The following is a 23,342-nucleotide window of genomic DNA, read 5'->3' as shown; positions in this document are numbered from 1 at the left end:
GTTTTTTTTTAATTTTTTCAAATAGGCCTATAATTTTTCTTTTAATTTTTTTAAATTTTATTCTTAATTAAAAAAATTTAAAAAAAAACTGCATACAAGATAATGTTCATTTCAATACATTATGTTACCAAAATAAAGTTACCATATATTTTTTTTTTCATATTTTCCTACTATTTTAAAATAATTATGTTTTATTATTATACTACTACTATTACTATAATATAATACAATATCAGATTCTACTGATATTGTAGTGCCGTATATTCAGAATGTACTATTTACAATACATTTTGCAAAAGCAGCACTTGATAAGCCTACCGATTGTTTACAATGTTTAAATTGATAGGTGGCGCTCTTAAAACCTCGTTAAATCGCCATTTCTCACTCCTTCACCACGAAATCCCATTCCTAAAATGCATAATAAAATTATAGTATTGATTCATGTTAATAAAATGTTTAACATTGTGCTATAAATTAAGATAATTACAAAAGAATGAATTCTTGGATGTAGGCCTATGGGGGCGCTATGTAACATTAAGTTGAACCGGATATGGATGAAAAACATCCGAAATGAAAACCAAATCCGAGTTTTTCCAACTGTACTCTAGGCTTATGTGTGAAGTAATTGTATTATAACGACATAGGTCTAGTGATAGAAAGCATACTGAAACACGAAGTTTTTAGGTCTTTTAATAATTATATTTTTTGAAGAAAATGTTGCCCTCTATATTTAGTGTACACAACTTTAGTAATAGGCTTCATTGAGATGAAAAAAAGTATAAAAAAAGTATTATTACCATACAATTATATAATGTATTAATTATCACAACAACATATACCACGTGAACGTTTATGTCGATGTCCATAACGTCACTTAAGGTAGGAAAAGTTAAAACGTATTTTACTATAATGTGTCTTATGGGGAACATTAGCAGAAGACATTATTCCCTAATATCTGACACTTGAAAAAATTAATGTGTACAAAAACAATTAAACCTACCATCAGCTGTTTGATGAGAGCACGATATAACTTGAACGTCGGAAACTGCTGACAAACTGTCCATGCTGGCCGCAACGCGCAGGCCCGCAACACTCCTATGCACCGTCTGTGGCGTTTTTTGCGTACCGGAATTTCCTAAGCTGCGTACATTTTTATTGGGCTGTAGGAGTACTATGTATACCTTCGGGCAGAAGAGGCAGAAAAGGAGAGAAGATGCGCTTAGCATTACCACTAAACTCATCATTACGTCTTGAATCTAGGAATGCAAAAAAAAGCACATTTGAAATATTAGCTAAAGTGAAGTATTTGATGAGAGGGAACACATGACGTTCAGTGATTATCCCGTCTTAACGCACTGGCATGACTCATTAATGACATTGTTACATGATTGTTTATTTCTATTTACCGTAAATGGTTTTGATCTTCGCCAAAATAAGGGACAATGTTGGGTTCAAGGGGTGTAGTGTAGAGTACGGTTAAACCTTCAGCACGACAGGATAAGTGCGTGTCATTTTAATAATTACAATCACATAGATACATTAGTTTTGTAGATTTTTGTCGCCCAAATATTTCTTTAGAACACTCGACATCCCTCTTTTTTAAAATTAAAGAAACAATTAGTGGTAAACAAAGTATTTATTTATAAAGACATTCAGTAAACTAGACTGTGACAGATCTACTTCAGCCACCCTTTTAAAGTCGGCATATTTTCTCCTTGATTTAAACATACCACGGTTTTATTCCCTTATCAAACGTATCAGTGGACGCTCCGGTGTAGTTTTTAGGCCTAATTTAAGTATTAAAAGAAAGTGATTAGCAGTTTTAGCCTATATTTTTAAATAGAAAACACTATTGTACTTTTCCACCAGATTTTTTCTAGATCTATGGTTTTTTAGAAAATTCGAATACTGTATTATAAGTAGGCAAATGGTCTTCCTTTTGTATCAATTCACAAATTATCAATGAGTTAATTTGAGTGTTTGATGGTTTCAAACAAACAGGATAGTGGAAGTACTGTAATCAATATCTTCCTGTTCATCAGTGTAAATTTGGATCATTGATTTTGCAAACGCCTTTCTTTACAATGTAAACACATTAGAAACATTGTAGATGTATTTTTTCTAGGACAGATCAGAAAGGTCTTTCGATGAACATGTGTTAGAAGTGTGAATTCTTAACAGTAAAATAGGGTCTACGGCGCATGCGTAGTGATTAGATCAGGTAAGAGCGATACCTAATTAACCTACCTCGTAATTCAAGTCTGATGTACCAAGATACACAGTAATAAACGCTATCCACAGAAGACACGTTGCGTACATGGCAAACGCTATGAACTTTGCCTCGTTAAAGTTTGACGGAATCTTTCTAGTTTTAAACGCATAGACGGTACACAACACTATCAATACAAAGTTGTACATCAAAGACATTACAGTTATAGCGTGGTCTGAAACTTTACAACGCAACACAACCGTTTCAGGATTCGGAAATGTTTCTACGGCCTGAGGTGGGTCTGCCGCCAACCAAATCGCTGCGGCAACAAATTGAATTGATATCAACAACGTACAAATCATTACTTGAGACTGAGGGCTGGTGTAGCTTGGGCGTTTAGCGCTTCGAACACTATTATTAAAGATTCTCGAAATACGATTGGTTTTCGTCAACAGTGCTGAGTAACAGATTACAGTACACAGCGCTAGACTGAATCGAAGCAGACCACAAGTCGACGCTGTTGGCCGAGATAAAATGAAAAATGGCACAATGTAACAATATAAAATACCGCCTAGAATAATATAACTTAGTTCTTTTCCCGACGCGCGAACAACAGGTGTCGAGTTGAAACGTATAAACACCGCTGTGGTTAGACACGTCAAGACCATTCCAACGGATGCAAGGATAATTGGGATTATCACAGAAGGATTAGACCATTTTAAATAATCCGCTTCAATTTCAACACATCTACTTTTGTTAACTCCTGGTTTGAATCCCAATTCGCACAAAACACAAGATGTCTCGTTTTGTTGAAACGAATTTTCCGGGCAAGATGTGCACACCCAGCAACACGAAACACCGCCCTCACTTTTACGAATTTCACCATTTGCGCATGGTTCTGCGCAGACGGACTCCGGCTTTACACCGTTGTGCCAGTGGAGAGCTGATGCGTTGAGTTCTAAGTGCCCGGATTGCCAATGTCCTATTTCCGTGTATTCATACTTTGCAGTAGCCGTATTGTAAAGGTACTGAAATATCTGATATTCTCCAAGTCTGTCTCCATCTTCATTGAACTGAACAAAAGACGATCCTTTTCCTATAGACAAATAGAAATTGACACAACTGATAATTCCATACATATTGTGCATGTGTAGGCCCTACAGCCGAGTTATATGGTGTATATGATGGTGTTTTTGGGGGTGTTTTTTGTTTTTGTTTTTTTTCTCTATACTGAAAACAAACATATTACAGATTTATTTGCCCCCAAAACCATGAAAAATTAAGATTAATGCAATTTAAATAGTCATCTTGTATTTTTATTAAAGGTTAATCACTAAATTGTTCATGGGACAGTATAATAAATCTGTATTATCTTTATTTGCCATATACTAGAAGTGAGATATGCTTAAATTTTTAAGAACAATGCGCAGTACCAAGATGGTAAATTGCAGAATCTGAAATTGTTTTGTATTTATTTTGTTGTTTTTTTTTTGTATTTTGTATTAATATTTGTCCTCAGTGAGGAAATTCGGATTAGGACCTCCACGGACCCACGGCAGCCAGCAGTGCAGCGCCTACCAGATTAGGCAATGAGAGTAAAGCATCTTGCCTAAGGATGCAATTAGTATGGTACAGATAACCTCGAACCCATGCCTATCACATGCTAGTCCGATATTACCATTACACCATCACTCTCCAGTATATACAGCACCCGCCACGATTTCTAGACGGTCTCCCATCCAGAACGCAACCGGGCACAAGGTTCCTTAACTTCGGTGATCTGACGAGAACCGGTGTTTCAACGCAGTATGGCCGTATGTATGTGTGTTACCGCTACGTCGTTCCTGTTGTAAGAGTAGGACTTGGGAAAATGTAGATACTGCAGTAACTGCAGTATAATAATATTAACATGATCCCTTACATACATTCAGGAAGTAAGTACTTGAAACATTAGATTGCAAAGTAATGGAATTAGGAAGGAAGGGTTGAAATCAAAACCACAACAAATCACCTCATTTTATTCAGGTAAATGTTACAATACAGAAAATTTATCATTAAGTTTTGTTTTTAATCGTTGATTGACGACGATATATTTCTTTTCTCTTCTTTGTTTTGTTTACATCTTGTCTTGTTCTACTTCGGTTACTGCAGTAACTATGTTTTACTGTATGAATTTAGTATGTTACAATGTTCGATGCACAGTCATTGCATTATAAAGTGTGTATACTGTAATTACCAAAAAAGCTTATAATTGCATGAACATTAAGTAAAGTTAAGTTATTAAGTTAAGTAAACAAATTGTAGTTAGGCTGCAATAACTGCTGTAGTATCATTTTGGCATGTTCTCTTACTGAAATCAGCTCACTGTTACCATCCACATTGTCTTTGTTTTGTCTTCAGTAATTTGCTAACACACACTTAATTTGCTTGTTGAAGTTAATAGGATAAATATTTTGTTATGAACACTTCACAGTATCATAATACTCATTAACTAATGGAGCCAAAATGATTGCTTCACCGAAGTTGATAGGTTTTAAGAATATTTCAGAACACTTGTAACAGCAAATAGACTTCATTATTTAATGGGTATTACTGTTAAGCTGGACCTTTTCACTCAAGTCAAATTCAAATTAATTTTGTGTCCTCAATTACACTGCATTGAATTTTTAAATTTTTGGGTTAGAGAAAAAATGATAATGGCATATTTATAGCATAATGTTGCTAATTTTGTATTTTACCATTTTAAGAGAAATTCATTTTTTAATGCAACAAAATACTATTTTTTAAATTTATTTTCATCGAATATTATATCTGAAATTCATGCCTTTAAGGATAATCACAATGCTGCATACAACCACACCATTGCTAATTGAAGAAAACTCTCCATGTTGAATTAGACAGATTGGATGTCAGCCAGACAATATCACGATCAAATTACTAGTACTTCGCAGTATTATACAATTATAATCCTATTAAAGTAGGCATGTTATATGAATACGGAATAGAATCATTTTTAAAGTTATGAAAATATTATTATTGTATTAACAATCACAAAATGACCTTTTGATTTGTAATAACACGACGTACTTGTTACAACAACAGATAATAGTAGAGTGGACTTTAATTATTAAGATATAAATTAGGTCGCTTAACCAATTTGGTAATTACTTACTTGTTGACGAATCACGGTATACATACGTGTACTACTTAGTTTTTTTTCTCATCATTTTGAGTAGGCCTGGATTTGTTTCCATAATCTCTGGAGTTTCTAAGGTACGGGAGATACTATATAGTAGTACGGTATTTGGTCTCTATGCCTACGTCTGTCCTAAGTCTCTATTGGATTGCTTAGTGTCAGACAATATAACGCACATTTTCTTAAAATTATGTTCTATTTGATTTGGAAAGCATCTTACAAATGTGCAGGTACGCTATCTGTGTACGTCATACTTGTTGAGAAATAAAGCTTGGTTCCCACTAGAACGTAACGCAAGGACGTAAACGCAACGCAAGCGTTTTAACCAATGACAAGCGAAGTTATAGACAGTTAGCAATCACAAGCGAATAAGCCATCGCTTGTGATTGGTCAATTTATTTGCGTTGCGTTACGTCCTTGCGTTGCGTCGCTATTGGGAACCACGCTTTACATAGTAAAACAATTGGTTGTATAATATTATGTATATTGATGATTAGTCTATAGATACTCCTGTAGACCCGTAACTTTTCATAAAAACACAATAATTTTTTATTTTAAAAATGTTTACTAAACAATTATGGTCTCTATACACATTATATTGGGTAATTTTATCATTCAATATGTTTGTAATGAAACTTCGATTGTGCCTTTTGTATTGTATCCGTAACATTTTAACTGGCCTTTTAAAGTTGTCTTCCCCTTATGTTACGATAAATTAGTTTGGAAACGTTTCAAAATATACTTTGAATAATTTATTTGAACAATAATTTGGTTTGGTAGAGTACATTCATTATGTGGGTGTTCGCTATCTAAGAGCCTATTAAACACGTGCGTCAGCCACTGTGTAGCCAAAACATTAATTTGTTTACTAGTTACATCCCTAAATTTACAATCGTGTATTCTGTAATTTTACTCGGGGCTATTTAATTGTTTTGAATGACGTTAATTACATCGCGGAGGCGAAATACATTCGCTAATTTGGTTTAACAAATTACACAACAAACTCAAATCGTGAAAATAAAAGGTCGCAAAATAGTTAAAAATGTTAAATCGCAAAAATTTAGGGCCGCGAAAATGTTGGGCTTTATAGTATACAAACTGCACCTTTGTACTGTCTGTGTTGACATGTTATTGTTATCGCTGACAGGAATAAACATTGTCTTATCTTATTTGTTTCAACCAATCGAAATGCGATTTTTCTCGCGCGTACCCCTGCACAATTAAATATTCATTAAATAAGAATAAATTGTTTTATATATCTATATATTGTTTTTTTTTTTTATTCTTTTTATTGCATTTTACTTTCAAAATTATTATTTGTGATTGTACGTGATAATTTTGCTATTGAGATCGAATGTATATTTTACCACCTGTATTAGGTGTATATGAATATCCGGGTCTTTAAATATAATACTAAATTTCTAATTAGGTATCCTAAAAATTATTTGCTGAAATTTATATCTGTGTTATGTTTCACGAATAGTAACGCATAGTGCTATGGATGTAAGCTTACGCATAAAAGTATACGTAGGTTTTCACTAACATGAATAGTCACTGAATTGTGTTCATGCGAAGGGCACACAGTAATAACTATTCTAGCCTATGACAATACAAAGTGAATACTAACATTGATATTTATTTTTTTAAAGCTCTGTCTACACTATGAAACTAGTTTTGTAGATGTACCCAAATATGATAGTGATATGCCCAAATAAGGTAGTCGGATATGAGATCATCATGCCGATATATAGGCACATTTTTATATCACATAAAGTTTGATAGAGCCTAAAACATAAACGTTACCTTCAAAAGTTACATTCTTGATAAATTGTAGTAGTAATTCTCCATTGGACGCCACGTCATTCAGAGATTCTTCATTTAGTTGTAACGCGTCAACCATGTCATGTAACGCATATGCAAACGCATAAACCGAGTCGACAACAAACGCAACTTTATCTTCTTGTGTGTGACGTAACTCTGTTGATGAATTTACTAATAAAAAAAATAAAATTGATGAATCAGTCACCAAGAAGAGTGAGGCTGTTTTTGACCTTGTTCCTTAATGACATACACGCACAGTAATATTGTTAGATTCTTAAAAAAAAACTATACTATATAATAGCAAGTCGTGGTATGTGATAGCTGGTACAACACTTAGTTATGCGTGATTAATTGTGTAGAAATAATTACGTATAAAGCTATGTCTACACTATCAAACTTTATGTGACAACAAAATTTGATATTCCCATTATTATGGACATGGTGATGTCATATCACTACCATATTTGGGCACATCACACTTGTTGATAGTGTAGACTGTTACTGGTAGGTTAGTATGATATGGTCTGGATTAAGGTTTAACTTTTACAGGACGACGTAGGTCTGTCTCTCTCTAATGTTGATGTTTTCAGTAACATTATCAATTTAATATAAGCAATTGTAATACGTTTTTTCTTTTCCGAATGTATGGTACCTTTTAAATGTATTAATTTTCAATGCAAGCAACCATATTTCGTTGTAAAGTATGCATTTATAGGCCTACAAAAGCTCTGTCTATATATGCCCACATATGGTAGTGATATACCCAAATATGGTAGTGATATACCCAAATATGGTAGTGATATGACATCATCATGTTCATATCACAGCACATCACATTTGTTTGTCACATGAAGTCGTGCGTAACATACAAAAACTGTCACAACGCAATTTAGTTTCAAACATGCTTAAATATATGATTACGTCACTGTTGCGTAATATTTTTCGTACCTGTTTGCCAGTATTCGTTAAACCACATATTCCTCTTGTTGTTATTTGGATGTAGTGAGGTGAAATAATCGTCGAACCCTTCAATATAAAATCGAATATTACGCTAATTTTCACTGAATAAATAAAAGGCGTACATTGCATTATCAATATAGGCCTAATATATCGCTTTTTGATAATAAATATACAAAGGTTGTGGATAAAAGCACTTGAAATATGTGTACCGGTATGGTAGGCCACAACGGTAAAACTAATTAATAATTAATGTAGGACTAAATTGTCATATGTATCAATCAATCAATGTTAATAGTAAATTAGTGTTAATTAATTTGACAATAACCACAAATGGTGTCGTATTGCTTAATTATGAAAAGTATAACTATTTTGAAATGACATTAACCAACACACGAATGAAATAATAGGCCTAATATATTTTATTCATAACATTATGCAATATTATTTCTATCGTAATATCGGATTAAATTACTATAAAATATATTTAGAGGACGCGTTGCGTAATTGTTGAAGTTGCTTATGTTGCGCAATTGTTGATACAATTATTGTGTAAAAAAAAAGACTACTTTTCTACAAATCTACATTTTACCTTCAACATTGAATCTTTTAGGTACCAGCGTGATTGCTCCCTCCGCTTGTTTTTCTAGGCCATCTAACATAAACGATTTTGTCCCCCAGCCATCGCTTCCAATCCAGATAAAGTGATCCTTTAAATTGTTGTTTGAGGCGGCCCGTAAAAGGCCTGAAACGTCATCTTCGTTGACAAAGGCCATCACAACGCGGGCTTTCGGATCGTCTGCTAGGTATTTTACTACACGTTCGTAAGTGGCTTCTGTCTGGCTTTCAATTATTTCAGACCGGCTAACACATATGTCTACAAAAAAATAAGCATGTTTGTAAATCCTACAAAAACATGTCAAAACATAAAATGTATTATTTAGTACCCTATATTTTAACAATGTAGCGCCCTCTATAAGTTCTGCCTTAACACCTTAGGACAAAAAATATTAACCTAAACTATTCACAAGACCTGACAATGGTAAGTATTTTCTCTGAACACTTATGTAGGAACAACATTTACTCAGAGGAAATAATATACCTTCATTGCGTGTCTGATTAATAAAAGCGTCGACGCCATTTTTCCCGTAGTTGCCAGAAGAAGCAACCGTTGATACATAGCTCCAACCAAGTCGTTTAATGACGTCAACAATGGCTTGAACTTGGAACGTGTCTGGTGGGACTAATCGTAGAAAATAGTCATATCGTGTCTTGTCGCTTAGTTCTGGACTAGTGGATGCATAACTTATTTGTGGAACCTGATAATTAGAAATTAACATCCGTACCAATGTTAGTTATGTAGAATTAGAAAGATTAAAGATTAAAAAGGCGTTTCCAAATAAAAAAGAAGTCAGGAATAGGAAAATGTCTGCTGATAAGGTAATCAAAAGATTATGAAGTACAAATCTTGGAAACTGCAGGAGTTTGGAAGAAGAAGATAGCTATAGAGGCCTTCTACAGAAGAATGATTTACTTCGCCTAATAGAGGTTTTATTATATAAAGTATTTACCTTAAAGACACGTAAAATGCTTCCTACTGCTTGAGAAACTGAGCTACTGGAAGCTCCTACGATACCAACGGCTTGTTGATCTTCATTCACCTTGGGGTTGCTACCATCCGGGCATACATACGTACTTCCCGCGTTGGTATACAGATTCGAACTACTGAACATCTCTACCGTCTGCTCCAGCGCGTATGTTTCCAGCCGACACGTGTCGTACATCTTAGCCTGAAGATGTATCCCTGGCAAGAGGCTCGTATTTGCGTTGATCTGATCGACTGCAAAAAACATCGCCTCCAGGCGTTGTATGCCACTCTCCCGCAGTGGTCCGCACGTTTGCCCGTCCTCGCTGCTTGTATGAACTGGAAACATTCCGCCCAGAACTATAGTATTATTCTGCGCCATGGTGTAATCCACAGTAAGTAACAAAATTAAACTTTTAAAAAAACAAAACATTAAGGTTTTTCTTGTAGATACCATTTTGGTAAATGTTATTACTTAACAACTAATTATGAGATCTTTAACCGGATCGTACAAGAACGTTTTTAAGAATGGTTCCGTCCGTTTTTGTGTTGATTTATTATCTTCTTTCAAATTCAAGGTTATTCAAGGTTATTTACGGGTTTGATAATCCGGTATAGTTTGCAGCACGTTTACGCATGACATCATCAAAACAAACTTTTGTTTTCAACAATAGATATTCCTTTGTTTTAGAGAACATCTGAAAAAGACATTAGGTTTATACATTATGAATGAAGTGACTACACTTTGAGGAATCCAACTGATAGTGGACGAAACGTCAGGTAAATAAATAATCGTTATTTACTATCATAACCTACGGTTGAGATATAATTAACTATTACATTTTATTATGAATGATGTCATAGCCGATTCGCCACAATAGGCAAGTGGCATAATAATAATAATTAATTTGTTTAATATCATAGACAAATTAAAAAAAGAAAGAAATAATGTAAAGTTTGGTTCCAACAGGGACGCAACACAAGAACGTGGACTCGACGCATATGAATTGACCAATCAAAGGCAAACGTTCTGGCGATCCATTGCGTCCTGATTGGTCAAATTGATTTCGGTGCGCTTACCTTTCTCTCACCTTGCGTCCAAGTAGCAACCAATGCTATAATGATACAGTGCATTTTATTCTATACTGTACGTCCAAATAGGAAACTAATCAATACTCACAGAAAATGTCGGAGGATTACGAAAAATGCCTAAGATTGTTTTATTTGACAAGATATACCAAAACTCACCAAATCAAATCACCAAAAAATGTCAGCGTATATAAGGTAAAAATTAGCAGTTTTTCAAGATTTACAAATTTGAACATCATCAATAAAAGTGGAAAGATATGTAAAATCGCCGATTAAGAGAGTGGGAGAGAGAGATAGAAAAAAATAATTATTGTATAGCTAATAGCTATCTAGATAACGAAAATAAATAAAAGTTATCAATGTTTACCACAGGTGCAAGAGTTATATTTAGTTGTATCCTCTATTTAAATAATATAAAAAAACGGGATTGAAGGAAATGTTTGGATTACTATGAAATCGGAAGGAATCAAATCACTCAAGTGGTGATCACCACAATATCTTGCAAGGTCGCGATAATCAACTTAAACTAACTTATAAATAGATACATTCAAGATTCAAGCAATTGTATTGGTCCACTTAAAAATGTAAATTCATTTTTCTTGGCATAATTAGGACAATGAAACTACAAGTAAAATGCATCAAACTGCACAAACGCTACGCCAATAATAAAATAAAGTTACAAAAATACTGTTAAAAACGAGTTAATCAATTAATACTGTATAAAGTTATCATTTGAATTATACATATGGATGCTATTTACAACACAACTTTCTAGTTCTACGTGATACATTGACTTTTAATGGTCATACAGTAGTATAATGCCGTAATAGGCCTAACAGAGTCAACAACAATAATATTCTATATTGTTTTGCTGATTGTGGCTTTAAATATACTATAATTATAACCAAGCGATAATATTATAATCACATTTTTAATCATATCGGTAAAAAATAATAAACGTGTTTCTATTTTCTATAGTTATTCTTTATTCTTTACTTCAAAACATATCGAAAAGTAAAATATACCTATGAATATATAATTATATAAAAAAACGAAAACATTTTCTTTTATGACGATTATATTTAAATTGATAAAGATTACAGTTAAAAACTGTCTACAGAAACCCCATTTCTAAACATTAATACAAAGATCTACAGAAACCCCATTTCTAAACATTAATACAAAGATCTACAGAAACCCCATTTCTAAACATTAATACAAAGATCTACAGAAACCCCATTTCTAAACATTAATACAAAGATCTACAGAAACCCCATTTCTAAACATTAATACAAAGATCTACAGAAACCCCATTTCTAAACATTAATACAAAGATCTACAGAAACCCCATTTCTAAACATTAATACAAAGATCTACAGAAACCAGATCTACAGAAACCCCATTTCTAAACATTAATACAAAGATCTACAGAAACCCCATTTCTAAACATTAATACAAAGAACGGTTATACAGCGGTGATGAGAACATAAAACATTAAAAAATATAACACGGATAAAACAACAAAAATGAATGAACACATCTTCCTTTAAACAGAACATAACGTCTTATCATTATTTTAAACGTGCCAATATTATAACTTTAACTGAATTTGTAATTTCATTCTTAAATAATATAACATAGATCTCAAGGTATTAGGCCTACACTGACACAAATTCTATAATATATTATAATATATATTATTATTATTATACCCACGGCATTGTCATTTTTTCAGTAATTTGCCTTTGGATTTTATCTATAATATGAATATTCAGCAACAAATTCGGAAGAATTCAATATCTTCGAGTATTTGTTTTTTCATTATTTCCTTATTAAAAACAGATACTCATTTTTAAGGCAGAATTTTAAATAATGATATTCAACTAGTATAGTTTCTATCTTGCTTGTTTAACACTCTTTACCATTTTTCGCCATAATGTTTAAATTCAATCAACTCCATTACGGATGATCTAAGCTGTAATCCCTACATAATAATATTATCGCATAATCTCTGAAAATGTGGTAGAAAGTGGATTTCCCTCTAAGGACTTTCTGATCCAGAAACCCTATTTCCTAAGTAGGCTATATATTTGATTTTAGTAAATCAAGATGTTGAATTCAACCAAAATACCCCTTGGCATATTGTATCAATATGCTACCGTTAAAGCTGTACAATTTCTTTCTCTTTACCTTTTTGATTTAGCGTTTGCTTATTTATTTTGTATTTCCATTGAGATCCAGCCACTGATACCCATAGCATTGCCATTCATTGTCACAGTAATTTGTCTTTTGATTTAGTATAGTATCTTAAAGTAGATAACGTTAAAAGCGCCAATGACGTCGCTAATCGATATACGCGCGCGTATAGTATCTGCATTTGAACGCGTGTGTATCAGATTTGTAATTGTTATCCGTATTTGAATCCGCGCGTATAAACCTACTCAGACATTTGAACGCGCTCCCAACAACGGGTTTTTAGTGTTTTCGAGGTTTTATTGAGAAATTTCTTTAGTAATGAATTACGCGCAATTTCTGTACTTTTCTTCTTTTTTATGTATCCGTGAAAAAATAAATTTACGCCAAAGGGTAAATAATTCCGCATATGACGCGGCATTTAGATTGATTTAATGTATCGAGACATTACAAGCACCAGAAAACTCATCATTTAAAAATATATAATTTAATTAAGATAACGAATATAATATTCACCTGTGGTTGTTAATATAATTTGGTTCTTATAAGAAAAGTCCTTGACGAAGATGTACTTATATAGGATTATTAACTTTCTTGAAAATCACAATCCTGTTTCGATGACGATAAAAATAATAAAATAATACCAATGGCATTCGCAACGTTGATGATGGAGAAGTGTTATTCCATTACTAAAGCAACACACAATAATAAATTACTTGAGCAATCTGTGGCTTATTGATTGAAGAAAAATTGTAAGTGATCGCATCATCAATGGGATCATTATAAATAGTCTGTTGTTGCAGCGGTGGACCGTGTACCGTAATGGTAAACTACGACGTGTCTTTCCTTTCATGTAAGAGGGCGTCGTACATCGTCCGTTGCGCGTCTGAAGAGGTATTTTGGACAAATCGCGTATTTTGGCAAATGAATAGCGCCCTCAATTTGACGTATTTTGGATAATTTATAGCGCCCACATTAGTTGACGTATTTTGGAAAGACTCGGGTATTTTGGATTAGTATAGCGCCCTCAAGTTGACGTATTTTGGAAAAAAAATCTGCGTAGTTAGGACTGATGTTCACCAACCCGACTCCAATAAACATCACTCATCATTAATTATCTCGTCTTCTAATATCGCAATATTCATCCCAAATTGGATCATCTGTATAGTATATTGATGATATATGCAGTATTATTTAGGGTGTATCTGTCTACACTACGGTATCAAACTAGTTTGACAAAGACAAGTGTGATGTGCCCAAATATGGTGATGGTATGCTCAGATATGGTAGTGATATAATATCATCATGTTCATATAATTATGGGCACATGACATTTGTTGATAGTGGAGACAGAGCTTTAGTTAAGTTAATTTCGGAGTTAGGTACTATGGTAAGTGCCTTTTCCGTTCAGCAGACGGATGATGATGATGAAATTGCCGGATGATTATTTTCACCGGACATAACCGTTACACACGAGAATCCGGTGAATTCCGTTGGTACGATGTGAGGTCAAAGAGGAGCCGCTATTTTTTATGAATATATCGCATTCCATGCATTATTACTTTTTGTACGAATCTACTGAATTAAATCTTTCTACTATTGTAATGCATATTATATGTTTCTGTTGAACAATAGTTTCACCCGCTTGACCTTTTTTGAAATAATTTGCTTTGCTTAGATTTAATAATTGGTTTAGATTTACATAAAGCGAAAATTAATCTTTAAACACAATCTTATTTTATGGCACAGCTTATTTGAACGATCGACTGAAAATCTCGCAGTTTACCGCTGAATACAATACCTACACAAGAGACACTGATGAACACGTTCGTTTCGTTACTATTTTGATGATCAAATATTGTTCCAAATACAATACAACCATTATTATCAGAATACCGCAACCGGCCATTGTACAGTTACAGATTTCTGCTGCTTAGTACGTGCTGCGTTTGTTACATCTATCGCTGTGTAGTATATAAACATGGCTTTTCCAGAAGGCTTATCTAGCTTGCGAAAAGAGTTCAGCGTTGTCAATAAGGAGAAAATTTGCAACCTATACGACAATCATGCAACAGATTTTGATGAGGTAAGATAATTTGGCGAATCCGTCACGGAATCCACCAACAACCCAACAACCTGAATTCATAATTAGTATGGGACGCTATATGTGTTATAATCTCAATGACGTTTTTCTTTGTTCTTTTTCACATACGTACGGTAAATACATTTAAATTTAAAAAAGCACTCTATTGCGATTTTTATTGTTAATTACAAATTAATAAAAAGAATAGTAGAACAGTATAGGCCTTTATGATATTTCATTGTGATTGATATTAATTGGTTGTCTTCGATAGATAATTGGTAAGTTTTCAAGTAAAGGCCAAAACATGACGATAAATGCGTTGAATGAATTGGTCCCAATAAAGAGTTCGAGGATTTTGGACTTTGCAGCTTGTACTGGTCTTCTTGGTGTGAAAGTGAGTAGACTAGAACATTTATTTATTTATTTATTCCACATTTATTTAGTCATCAATTACAGTACATCATAATTACAGTACAACTGAGAACAGTTTTTTTTTTTTTTTTATAACACATGACCAATCAAAATAATTACGTATTTATTGTGCTTTGTTAGTGTCCCTGTGCTTAAAAATTCCGTATTAAAACTTCCAACCCATCTTAGCCTAAGCTTACTCACATATCTTGTTTTTTTTCAGGCGCATAGAAGTGGCTATACAAATATGGACGCATTTGATGGAAGTCAGAACTGTATAGAAGAATGCAAAAAGAGGGACATCTATACAAATTTTATAGTGGACTTTGTTACTGATGCTCCACTTAGTATTGCCTCAGGTATTGCATTGGGTTTTGGAATGTAATTATATTTCTTTTTCTTTAATTATGATTATTTGAGTTGATCTGAGTGTGCTCAGAATTTAATAAATGTAGTCTCCTCCAACCCTTGATATGGTTCGTTTACGTTATCTTCAACTTATCAGTTCAGAGGTGAAGTATTGTTATGTGCCGAAATAATTATGTCTTTTTACCTACATTAAACCATCGCTTTCTAGAACCTGGTATATTTTACTTACAAAAAGCAACAACTGTATGGGTCGAATCTCTGAAACGAGAGTAAGGTTCCTCCGTTTTAACAAAGAGTAACCAATACATGTTATTGACTTTCGCCAAATAGTTTACTTTGGCATTTATCAATCCGTTTATGGTAAATAATTGTGTTACTAATAAATGGAATCACCCATGGTAATTTCTTCGTTCCATTTATTTATGTTAGGACTGAAGCTTCCTGTTCATCCCGCGGATGCGATATTTTTTTGTACATAAGCTGGAGACCCCTCCCTCATAAAACGTCACAAAATATTCATAAGGTTTGACGTAAGAATTGAGCTAACTACAATTCTCTAACATGCAAACGCTTTCTGTCGAGCCGTCTGTGTATTAAAAAAAAATCACATCCCGGATTATATCTGGTTATAAACATTTTCTTTTTTTTCTCGCTGTCGTTGATGTAGACACCTATGATGGTATTATTTGTTCTGGTGGGTTTTCTCTCAATCACTTACCGATCTCGGTACTTTCAGAGTGGACTCGAATCGTCAAGCCTGGTAAAATTACATTGTTATACTTATATAATACTATCTTCATAACATTTTAAAAGATCTTCATAATTTAACTGCAAATGTTCACTGATTTTACAAAAGTTGTATTACAATGTGTAATGTGTGATTATTTTATTATATCAGGTGGTTACGTAATCAACGCATTTATAAACAAGTGGAAGGATGTAGAACCAATGTACAACGAAGGGAAGTTTGATAATGAGTTACAACGATTAGAAAAAGAAGGGAAATGGACGTTTGTTCGTAAAGAACTCTCTGATCCTGAAAATTATGAAAAATGTTATATAATGCATATACATCAAATACTGTAATCGATAAAATTGAAATGATTTCATTTACAAGTTATATAGGCCCTATGAAATGATTTCATTTACAAGTTATATAGGCCCTATGAAATGATTTCATTTACAAGTTATATAGGCCCTATGAAATGATTTCATTTACAAGTTATATAGGCCCTATGAAATGATTTCATTTACAAGTTATATAGGCCCTATGAACTGATTTCATTTACAAGTTATATAGGCCCTATGAAATTATTTCATTTACAAGTTATATAGGCCCTAATGTAATTCATACTTTTTCTATTTTGTTATTTAATTTTTGTATTAAGAGAATGGTAAGGACCAGCGTCATAAATACATTACAATATTGTAAATTGTATTTATTATAAGATTTATTACCGTACATAAATACAGTAGGGCTAAGCGTGGGCCTACCACGTATTACCCGGTATATTCAAGTGTAACACTTTTTAATTACAACTCGGCCAATTTAAACACATCGTAAATGTATTATTTTTAATAAATGTTTATTTTTCTCATTAAGATGAATAGATGCATGTTTGTGTGATTGACTTAATAATACATAGGCCTATAAACATAAGCGTTTGAAAATTGTAAAAAATAGAATTGAATGTCCGCACCGCGATGGCAGAGCTAGTCAATACATAAAAAAAAATGAGGGCCTAACCTAGTTTTTCTTATTTATTGAAGATTTATAAACAGAGGTTACCAGTTTGCCATAACAAAAACTATTTCTTATGATGTAGGCCTACTATATCAAGAGTAGGTCTACATGTACAAACAGGATTCAATTAGGGGGATTACCAAGACATTTGATTGACGACCTACTAACGCAAATCTTCGTTCTTTCTTACATGCATACCATGTGCCATATTAGTAATTATTTTGTTTTAATTCTTGGGAGCTTTATTGATGACTTTTTAGAAAACATGAAAATAATACAAATACATAGGCCTTATTTACAATTCGGCTATTAATAATAAAAAATAACAATAACTAAGAAATATAAATTATATGTCAAGTCATTAATAATCACATGTAAATTATCCATATAATCATGGGCACATCACATTTGTTGTCACATAAAGTTTGATAGTGTAGACAGAGCTTTAGTTAAGTTAATTTCGGAGTTAGGTACTATGGTATGCGCCTTTTCCGTTCAGCAGACATGACATTGCAGGATGATTATTTTCACCGGACATGACCGTTACACGAGAATCCGTTGAATTCCGATGGTACATTGTTATAATGAATCGACATGTATAGAAGGCAGACGATGTGAGGTCAAAGAGAGGCCGCTAATTTTATGAATATATCGCATTTCAATGCATTATTACCGCAGGACTATAAATGCATCGTCGTTTTCAGAAACGAATAAATAGACACGATGAATAATGTAGTCAACTAAAATTAGCACACTGGGAACTAGGCCTACTTCCGAAGGAGAAACTTTTCTTAAAATGAGTCCAACAAACTAAAACTGTCCCTGTTATAGTCGATTGAAATAGTAAAGTACATGTAACAATACACCACTACGACGTTTATATTTTTTATAATTACTAATTAATACAATAAACAGTAACCACCTTCACAGTAAGAAAATTTCGATTCAAATGGCGACCAAAAATAGTTATTACGTTCAGTATTTACAATATTGTCAAAATATTGTAATGCTATATCTCAGTTTTAAGTTTATTCTCAAAGGGCCCATAAATTTACCTACTTGTGTTAAACCATGGAGGGTTCATAAATTTACCTACAAACTGGGAGTCTGTGAGATTGGAATGTTCTATTCATCGCAAATCAATACATTTGTATAAACGTATATTAAATCTATCAAAATAGTATTTTTTTAAGAAAATCGGCCTGTCTTCAACATTATGATACTGTACTCGAGCTGTTCAACCGGTTTCAGCCATTAAAAACAATTATCGTAGGAGGAGATAGGAAAATGCGAAGCATCCTCGTATGATTGTGTGTAGGTATTTTTTAAGAGGACATCCATTAGACAGTGTATACAGTGCTACGGTTGGAAAACACCCCTTTTTGGGGCAAATCGTTCAACCTAAATTCGTTTTAATTGTCAATAACTAATTATCTAACTCAATTTAATTAGTGAACAGGGTTACATCAGGTGGTTAAAATCAGTACCGAATGTACGAAACAACTTTATATACCATCGCGTAAACATTCTAGAAATAACGCGCGATTTACCGAATTTTGCCCTTACGTAAATTTATATATAGACTAGATGGTTATCGCGAATATATAGTAATTTCAGCGTACAAAATTGGCGACTTCAAATGTACATGCAGGACATTCAATACATGTCGTTTACAGGAACGAATAAATAGACACGGTGATTTATGTACTCAACTAAAATTAGCACCCTGAGAATTACTTCCAAAAGAGAAACTTGCCACAAAATAAGACCAATTGTTTTGAAACAAACTGAATTTGTGTTTTGTATGCAACATGAGGGTTGAGGGATGGGGAAGAGGATGGGTGCAAAGACGAACAATTTTTAAATATATTCTTTATACAATTAGTAACGAAATATTAATTGTTTTCATGTTTAATAATATACCACTAAACCATGGAGGTATTTATACCTCCATGACTAAACACAGTAAAACATTGCTATTTAATACTTTGTTGAAACTGTCACCGTCATAGTCGATTGAAATAGTACAGTACTTGTAACGATATATCACTAATACGACGTTTATAATTGTTTGTACAGTAATTACATTATTAATTAATATAAACATTCAGAAGGATCTGTCAGTAATAAAGTAAACACCTCTATTCAATAAAAATCGTAAATTCGCTTTGGTCGTCAATAGATAATTATCTAACTTAACTTAACTTAATTAGTAGGTCTAATGGTTTTCAACAATTCATACTTAAGTTGGTTCCTAACCACCAAAGTTGTTCTGCGTTTAGGGCATGTGACCCATTGTACTGTAGGCCTATCCTCTACTGGCTTTACAACGCTACTCATGCCAGTGAAGGGAGGGCGGTGGTGTGGGTGGTGGTTTAACGGCAACAATAAAGATGATTGTACATAATAGACGGAGACTGGAAAGGCTAGCTTATTATCCGTTTAAAAAAATACCTATATCCAACCTCTGCAGCACAGTTTTGCCCTTACGTAAATTTATATATAGAAGCGAAAATTAATCTTTCAACACAATCTTATTTTATGGCACAGCGTTAGGTGAATACTAGTTTAAAAGACTGAAAATCTCACAGTTTACCGCTGAATATAATACCTACACAAGAAGAGACGCTGATGAACACGCTCGTTTCGTCGTTACTATTTTCATGGTATTGTTCCAAATACAATACAACCATTCTTATCAGAATACCACAACCAGTTATTGTACAGTTACGGATTTCTGCTGCTTTTAGTACGTGCTGGATTGTTTAGCTCTGTCGCTGTGTAATTTGTTTTAATATTATAGATTTTAAACATGGCTTTTCCAGAAGCCTTATTTAGCTTGCGAAAAGAGTTCAGCGTTGTCAATAAGAAGAAAATTTGCAAGGTATACGACAATCATGCAACAGATTTTGATGAGGTAAGATAATTTGGCGAATCCGCCACGGAATCCGCCAACAACAACTGATTCCATAATTGGTATGGGACGCTATGTGTTAAGCGTGTGAGTGGCCGAGCGGTTAAGACAGTGGAACCGTAATTACGTAGCCATAACATCGGCAAGGGTTCGAGGCTCACTCGCTCCATGGTTCTAGTGGTAGAACGAGTCTTCTCTGATAAGGACTATAATCCGTAGGTCCAGTGTACACATAGCTCATGCGCACTTTAAAGAACCTAGTACATCTTTCGAGACGAGTAGGGGGTTACCCCAGTGTAGTAGTCCACACAAACACAGCCACTGTCACACACAGCCACTGTGCAAATTGGGACTGGACCGTTTTAGAGGTGTTTACCACCTGTTGGTCCAGATCCTTCACTAACTGAGTTAGTGAGAAGTCGAATAAATAAATAATCTTAATGACGTTTCTCCTTGTTTTCTTTCACATAAGTACGGTAAATACTTTTAAATAAAAAAGCACTCTATTGCAATTTTTATAGCTGTTGTTTTCTTGTTAATTACAAATTAAAAACATTTGGCAGTATAGCCCTATATGATAATTCATTATGATTGATATTAATTTGTTGTCTTCGATAGATAGTTGGTACATTTTCAAGTAAAGGCCAAAACATGACGATAAATGCGTTGAATGAATTGGTCCCAATAAAGTGTTCGCGGATTTTGGACTTTGCAGCTTGTACTGGTCTTCTTGGTATGAAAGTGAGTATAGCGTAGAACATTCTGTTATAACACATGACCAATCAAAAAATTACGTATTTATTGCGCTTTGTTATTGTCCCTGTGCTTAAAATTCAAAGAAATTGATATCAGATATTCTAATGATAGTGTAGGCTATTCGAAACATTTATCGTAATGGAAATTCCACTACAATTCCGTGTTAAAACTTCTACCCACTAAAACTTAGCCTTACACTTATTAACAATTATCTTTTTTGGGGTTTTTTTTTTGCAGGCGCATAGAAGCGGCTATACAAATATTGACGCATTTGACGGAAGTCAGAACTGTATAGAGGAATGCAAAAGGAGGGACATCTATACAAACTTTATAGTGGAATTTGTTACTGATGCTCCACTTAGTATTGTCTCAGGTATTACATTGGGTTTTGGAATTATCGTTCATTTCTTTTGATTCAATCATATTTGAGTTGATCTGAGTATGTTCCGAATGTAGAGCTAAAATTAGTGTCCTCCCACTCTTGATATTGTCTGTTTATGTTTATCAATCTGTTTATGGTAAATAATTTTTTTACTAATAAATGGAAATCACCCATGGTAATTTCATCGGTAACGTTCCATTTATTTATGTTAGGACAGGACAAGACATCTGGTTATAACTATTTTCTTTTTTTAACGTAGACACATATGATGGTATTATTTGTTCTGGTGGATTTTCTCTCAATCACTTACCGATCTCGGTACTTTCAGAGTGGACTCGAATCGTTAAACCTGGTAAAATTACATTTTTATACTTATAAATATAATACAATCTTCATAACATTAGAGAAGATATTCTTCTTCTTCCTTTCTTTTGTTCTTTCTTTATTTTTTTCTTTATTTCCATTCACATAATCATAAACATACATAAATAATCATAGCACAAAACAAAATAATGGAAAGGGGACTCTCTGACGAATAGCTTATACAAGTAGCAACCCCTGTTACAAAAGAATAGATATATAAATTGAAATATGAAATGAAAAAGGCAAAATGGCATCTTCATAATTTAACTGCAAATTTTCACTGATTTTACTGAGTATTAAGATATTAAATGTGTCCTTGTTTTTATTATATCAGGGGGTTACGTAATCAACACATTTCCAAAGAAGTGGAAGGATATAGAACCAATGTACAACGATGAGAAGTTTGATAATGAGTTACAACGATTAGAAAAAGAAGGGAAATGGACGTTTGTTCGTAAAGAACTCTCTGATCCTGAAAATTATGAAAAATGTTATATAATGTATATACATCAAATACTGTAATCGATAAAATTGAAATGATTTCATTTATATTTTATATACAGTAATACATAATTTCTCTATTTTGATATTTAATTTTGTATTAAAATAATGGTAAAGCCATGTGTGTAAATACATTACAGTATTGCTGTAGTAATTGTAATAATTATAATTATTATATTATAATTATATTATTAGATTTATTACCGTACATAAAGTACAGTAGGGCTAAAAAGGGGCCTACCTTGTATTACCCGGTCTTTATATTAAAGTTTAAGTCGTAATATTACAACCCAATTTGAACACATCGTAAATGTATTTTGTTTTTTTAATAAATGGTTTTTTTTTCTTAATAATATAAATAGATGCATGTTTGTGTGATTGATCGCATGGAACTTAATAATACATATAAACCTTGGCCAAAAATGTACAATAAAGAAGTGGTAGAATTGTTAAATACATTCTAAAAATGAGGACCTAACCTAGTTTTACCTATTATTGAAGATTTATAATCAGAGGTTACCAGTTGGCCATAACCAAATATTTATTTGTCTTTTTTTTTACACACGGGTCACAGAGCAAGGAGGATTTGCCTTTTGTTAAAATATCACAATACTTTCTTTTGACTGTTACTTTACTCTATGCTAATATTCTAGATCGCTACCATTATTAGAGCAGGTAACTGACTTTACCAAGGCCGCTCTGAAATAAATTCGAATAGCAAAAGACTAGACGCCATGTGTAATGGGCTTGAACCAAAAACGAAGGCAAT

General features: G+C 33.2%; 2 protein-coding genes across 3 annotated transcripts; one reads left to right on the top strand and one right to left on the bottom strand.

Annotated features, from left to right (window-relative positions):
• Positions 1 to 181: 181 nt before the first annotated feature.
• Positions 182 to 10,163, bottom strand: LOC140058286 (metabotropic glutamate receptor 8-like). Its single transcript, XM_072103851.1, has 7 exons — positions 9,755 to 10,163; positions 9,286 to 9,502; positions 8,776 to 9,060; positions 7,209 to 7,463; positions 2,248 to 3,305; positions 1,001 to 1,256; positions 182 to 408 (listed from the first exon to the last, which is right to left on the bottom strand). Exons 1-7 carry the CDS (start codon positions 10,148 to 10,150, stop codon positions 356 to 358), a joined length of 2,520 nt encoding a protein of 839 aa, XP_071959952.1. The 5' UTR covers positions 10,151 to 10,163; the 3' UTR covers positions 182 to 355.
• A 10,232-nt stretch (positions 10,164 to 20,395) lies between these two features.
• On the top strand, positions 20,396 to 23,322 carry LOC140058641 (demethylmenaquinone methyltransferase-like). Of its 2 annotated transcripts, XM_072104333.1 has the most exons (5): positions 20,396 to 20,574; positions 21,190 to 21,312; positions 21,565 to 21,700; positions 21,969 to 22,061; positions 22,407 to 23,322. In XM_072104333.1, the coding sequence occupies exons 1-5, from the start codon at positions 20,470 to 20,472 to the stop codon at positions 22,592 to 22,594; spliced, it is 645 nt and encodes a 214-aa protein (XP_071960434.1). In that variant the 5' UTR covers positions 20,396 to 20,469; the 3' UTR covers positions 22,595 to 23,322. The 2 variants fall into 2 exon arrangements, with proteins under 2 accessions (XP_071960434.1, XP_071960435.1); XM_072104334.1 differs by lacking the exon at positions 21,190 to 21,312.
• Positions 23,323 to 23,342: the final 20 nt, after the last annotated feature.

This window comes from Antedon mediterranea, chromosome 9 (assembly GCF_964355755.1).
Source record: "Antedon mediterranea chromosome 9, ecAntMedi1.1, whole genome shotgun sequence".
In the NCBI taxonomy this organism is placed as follows: domain Eukaryota; kingdom Metazoa; phylum Echinodermata; class Crinoidea; order Comatulida; family Antedonidae; genus Antedon; species Antedon mediterranea.
Note: the sequence above shows the minus strand (reverse complement) of the source record. Positions and strands in the feature narration are given on the sequence as shown.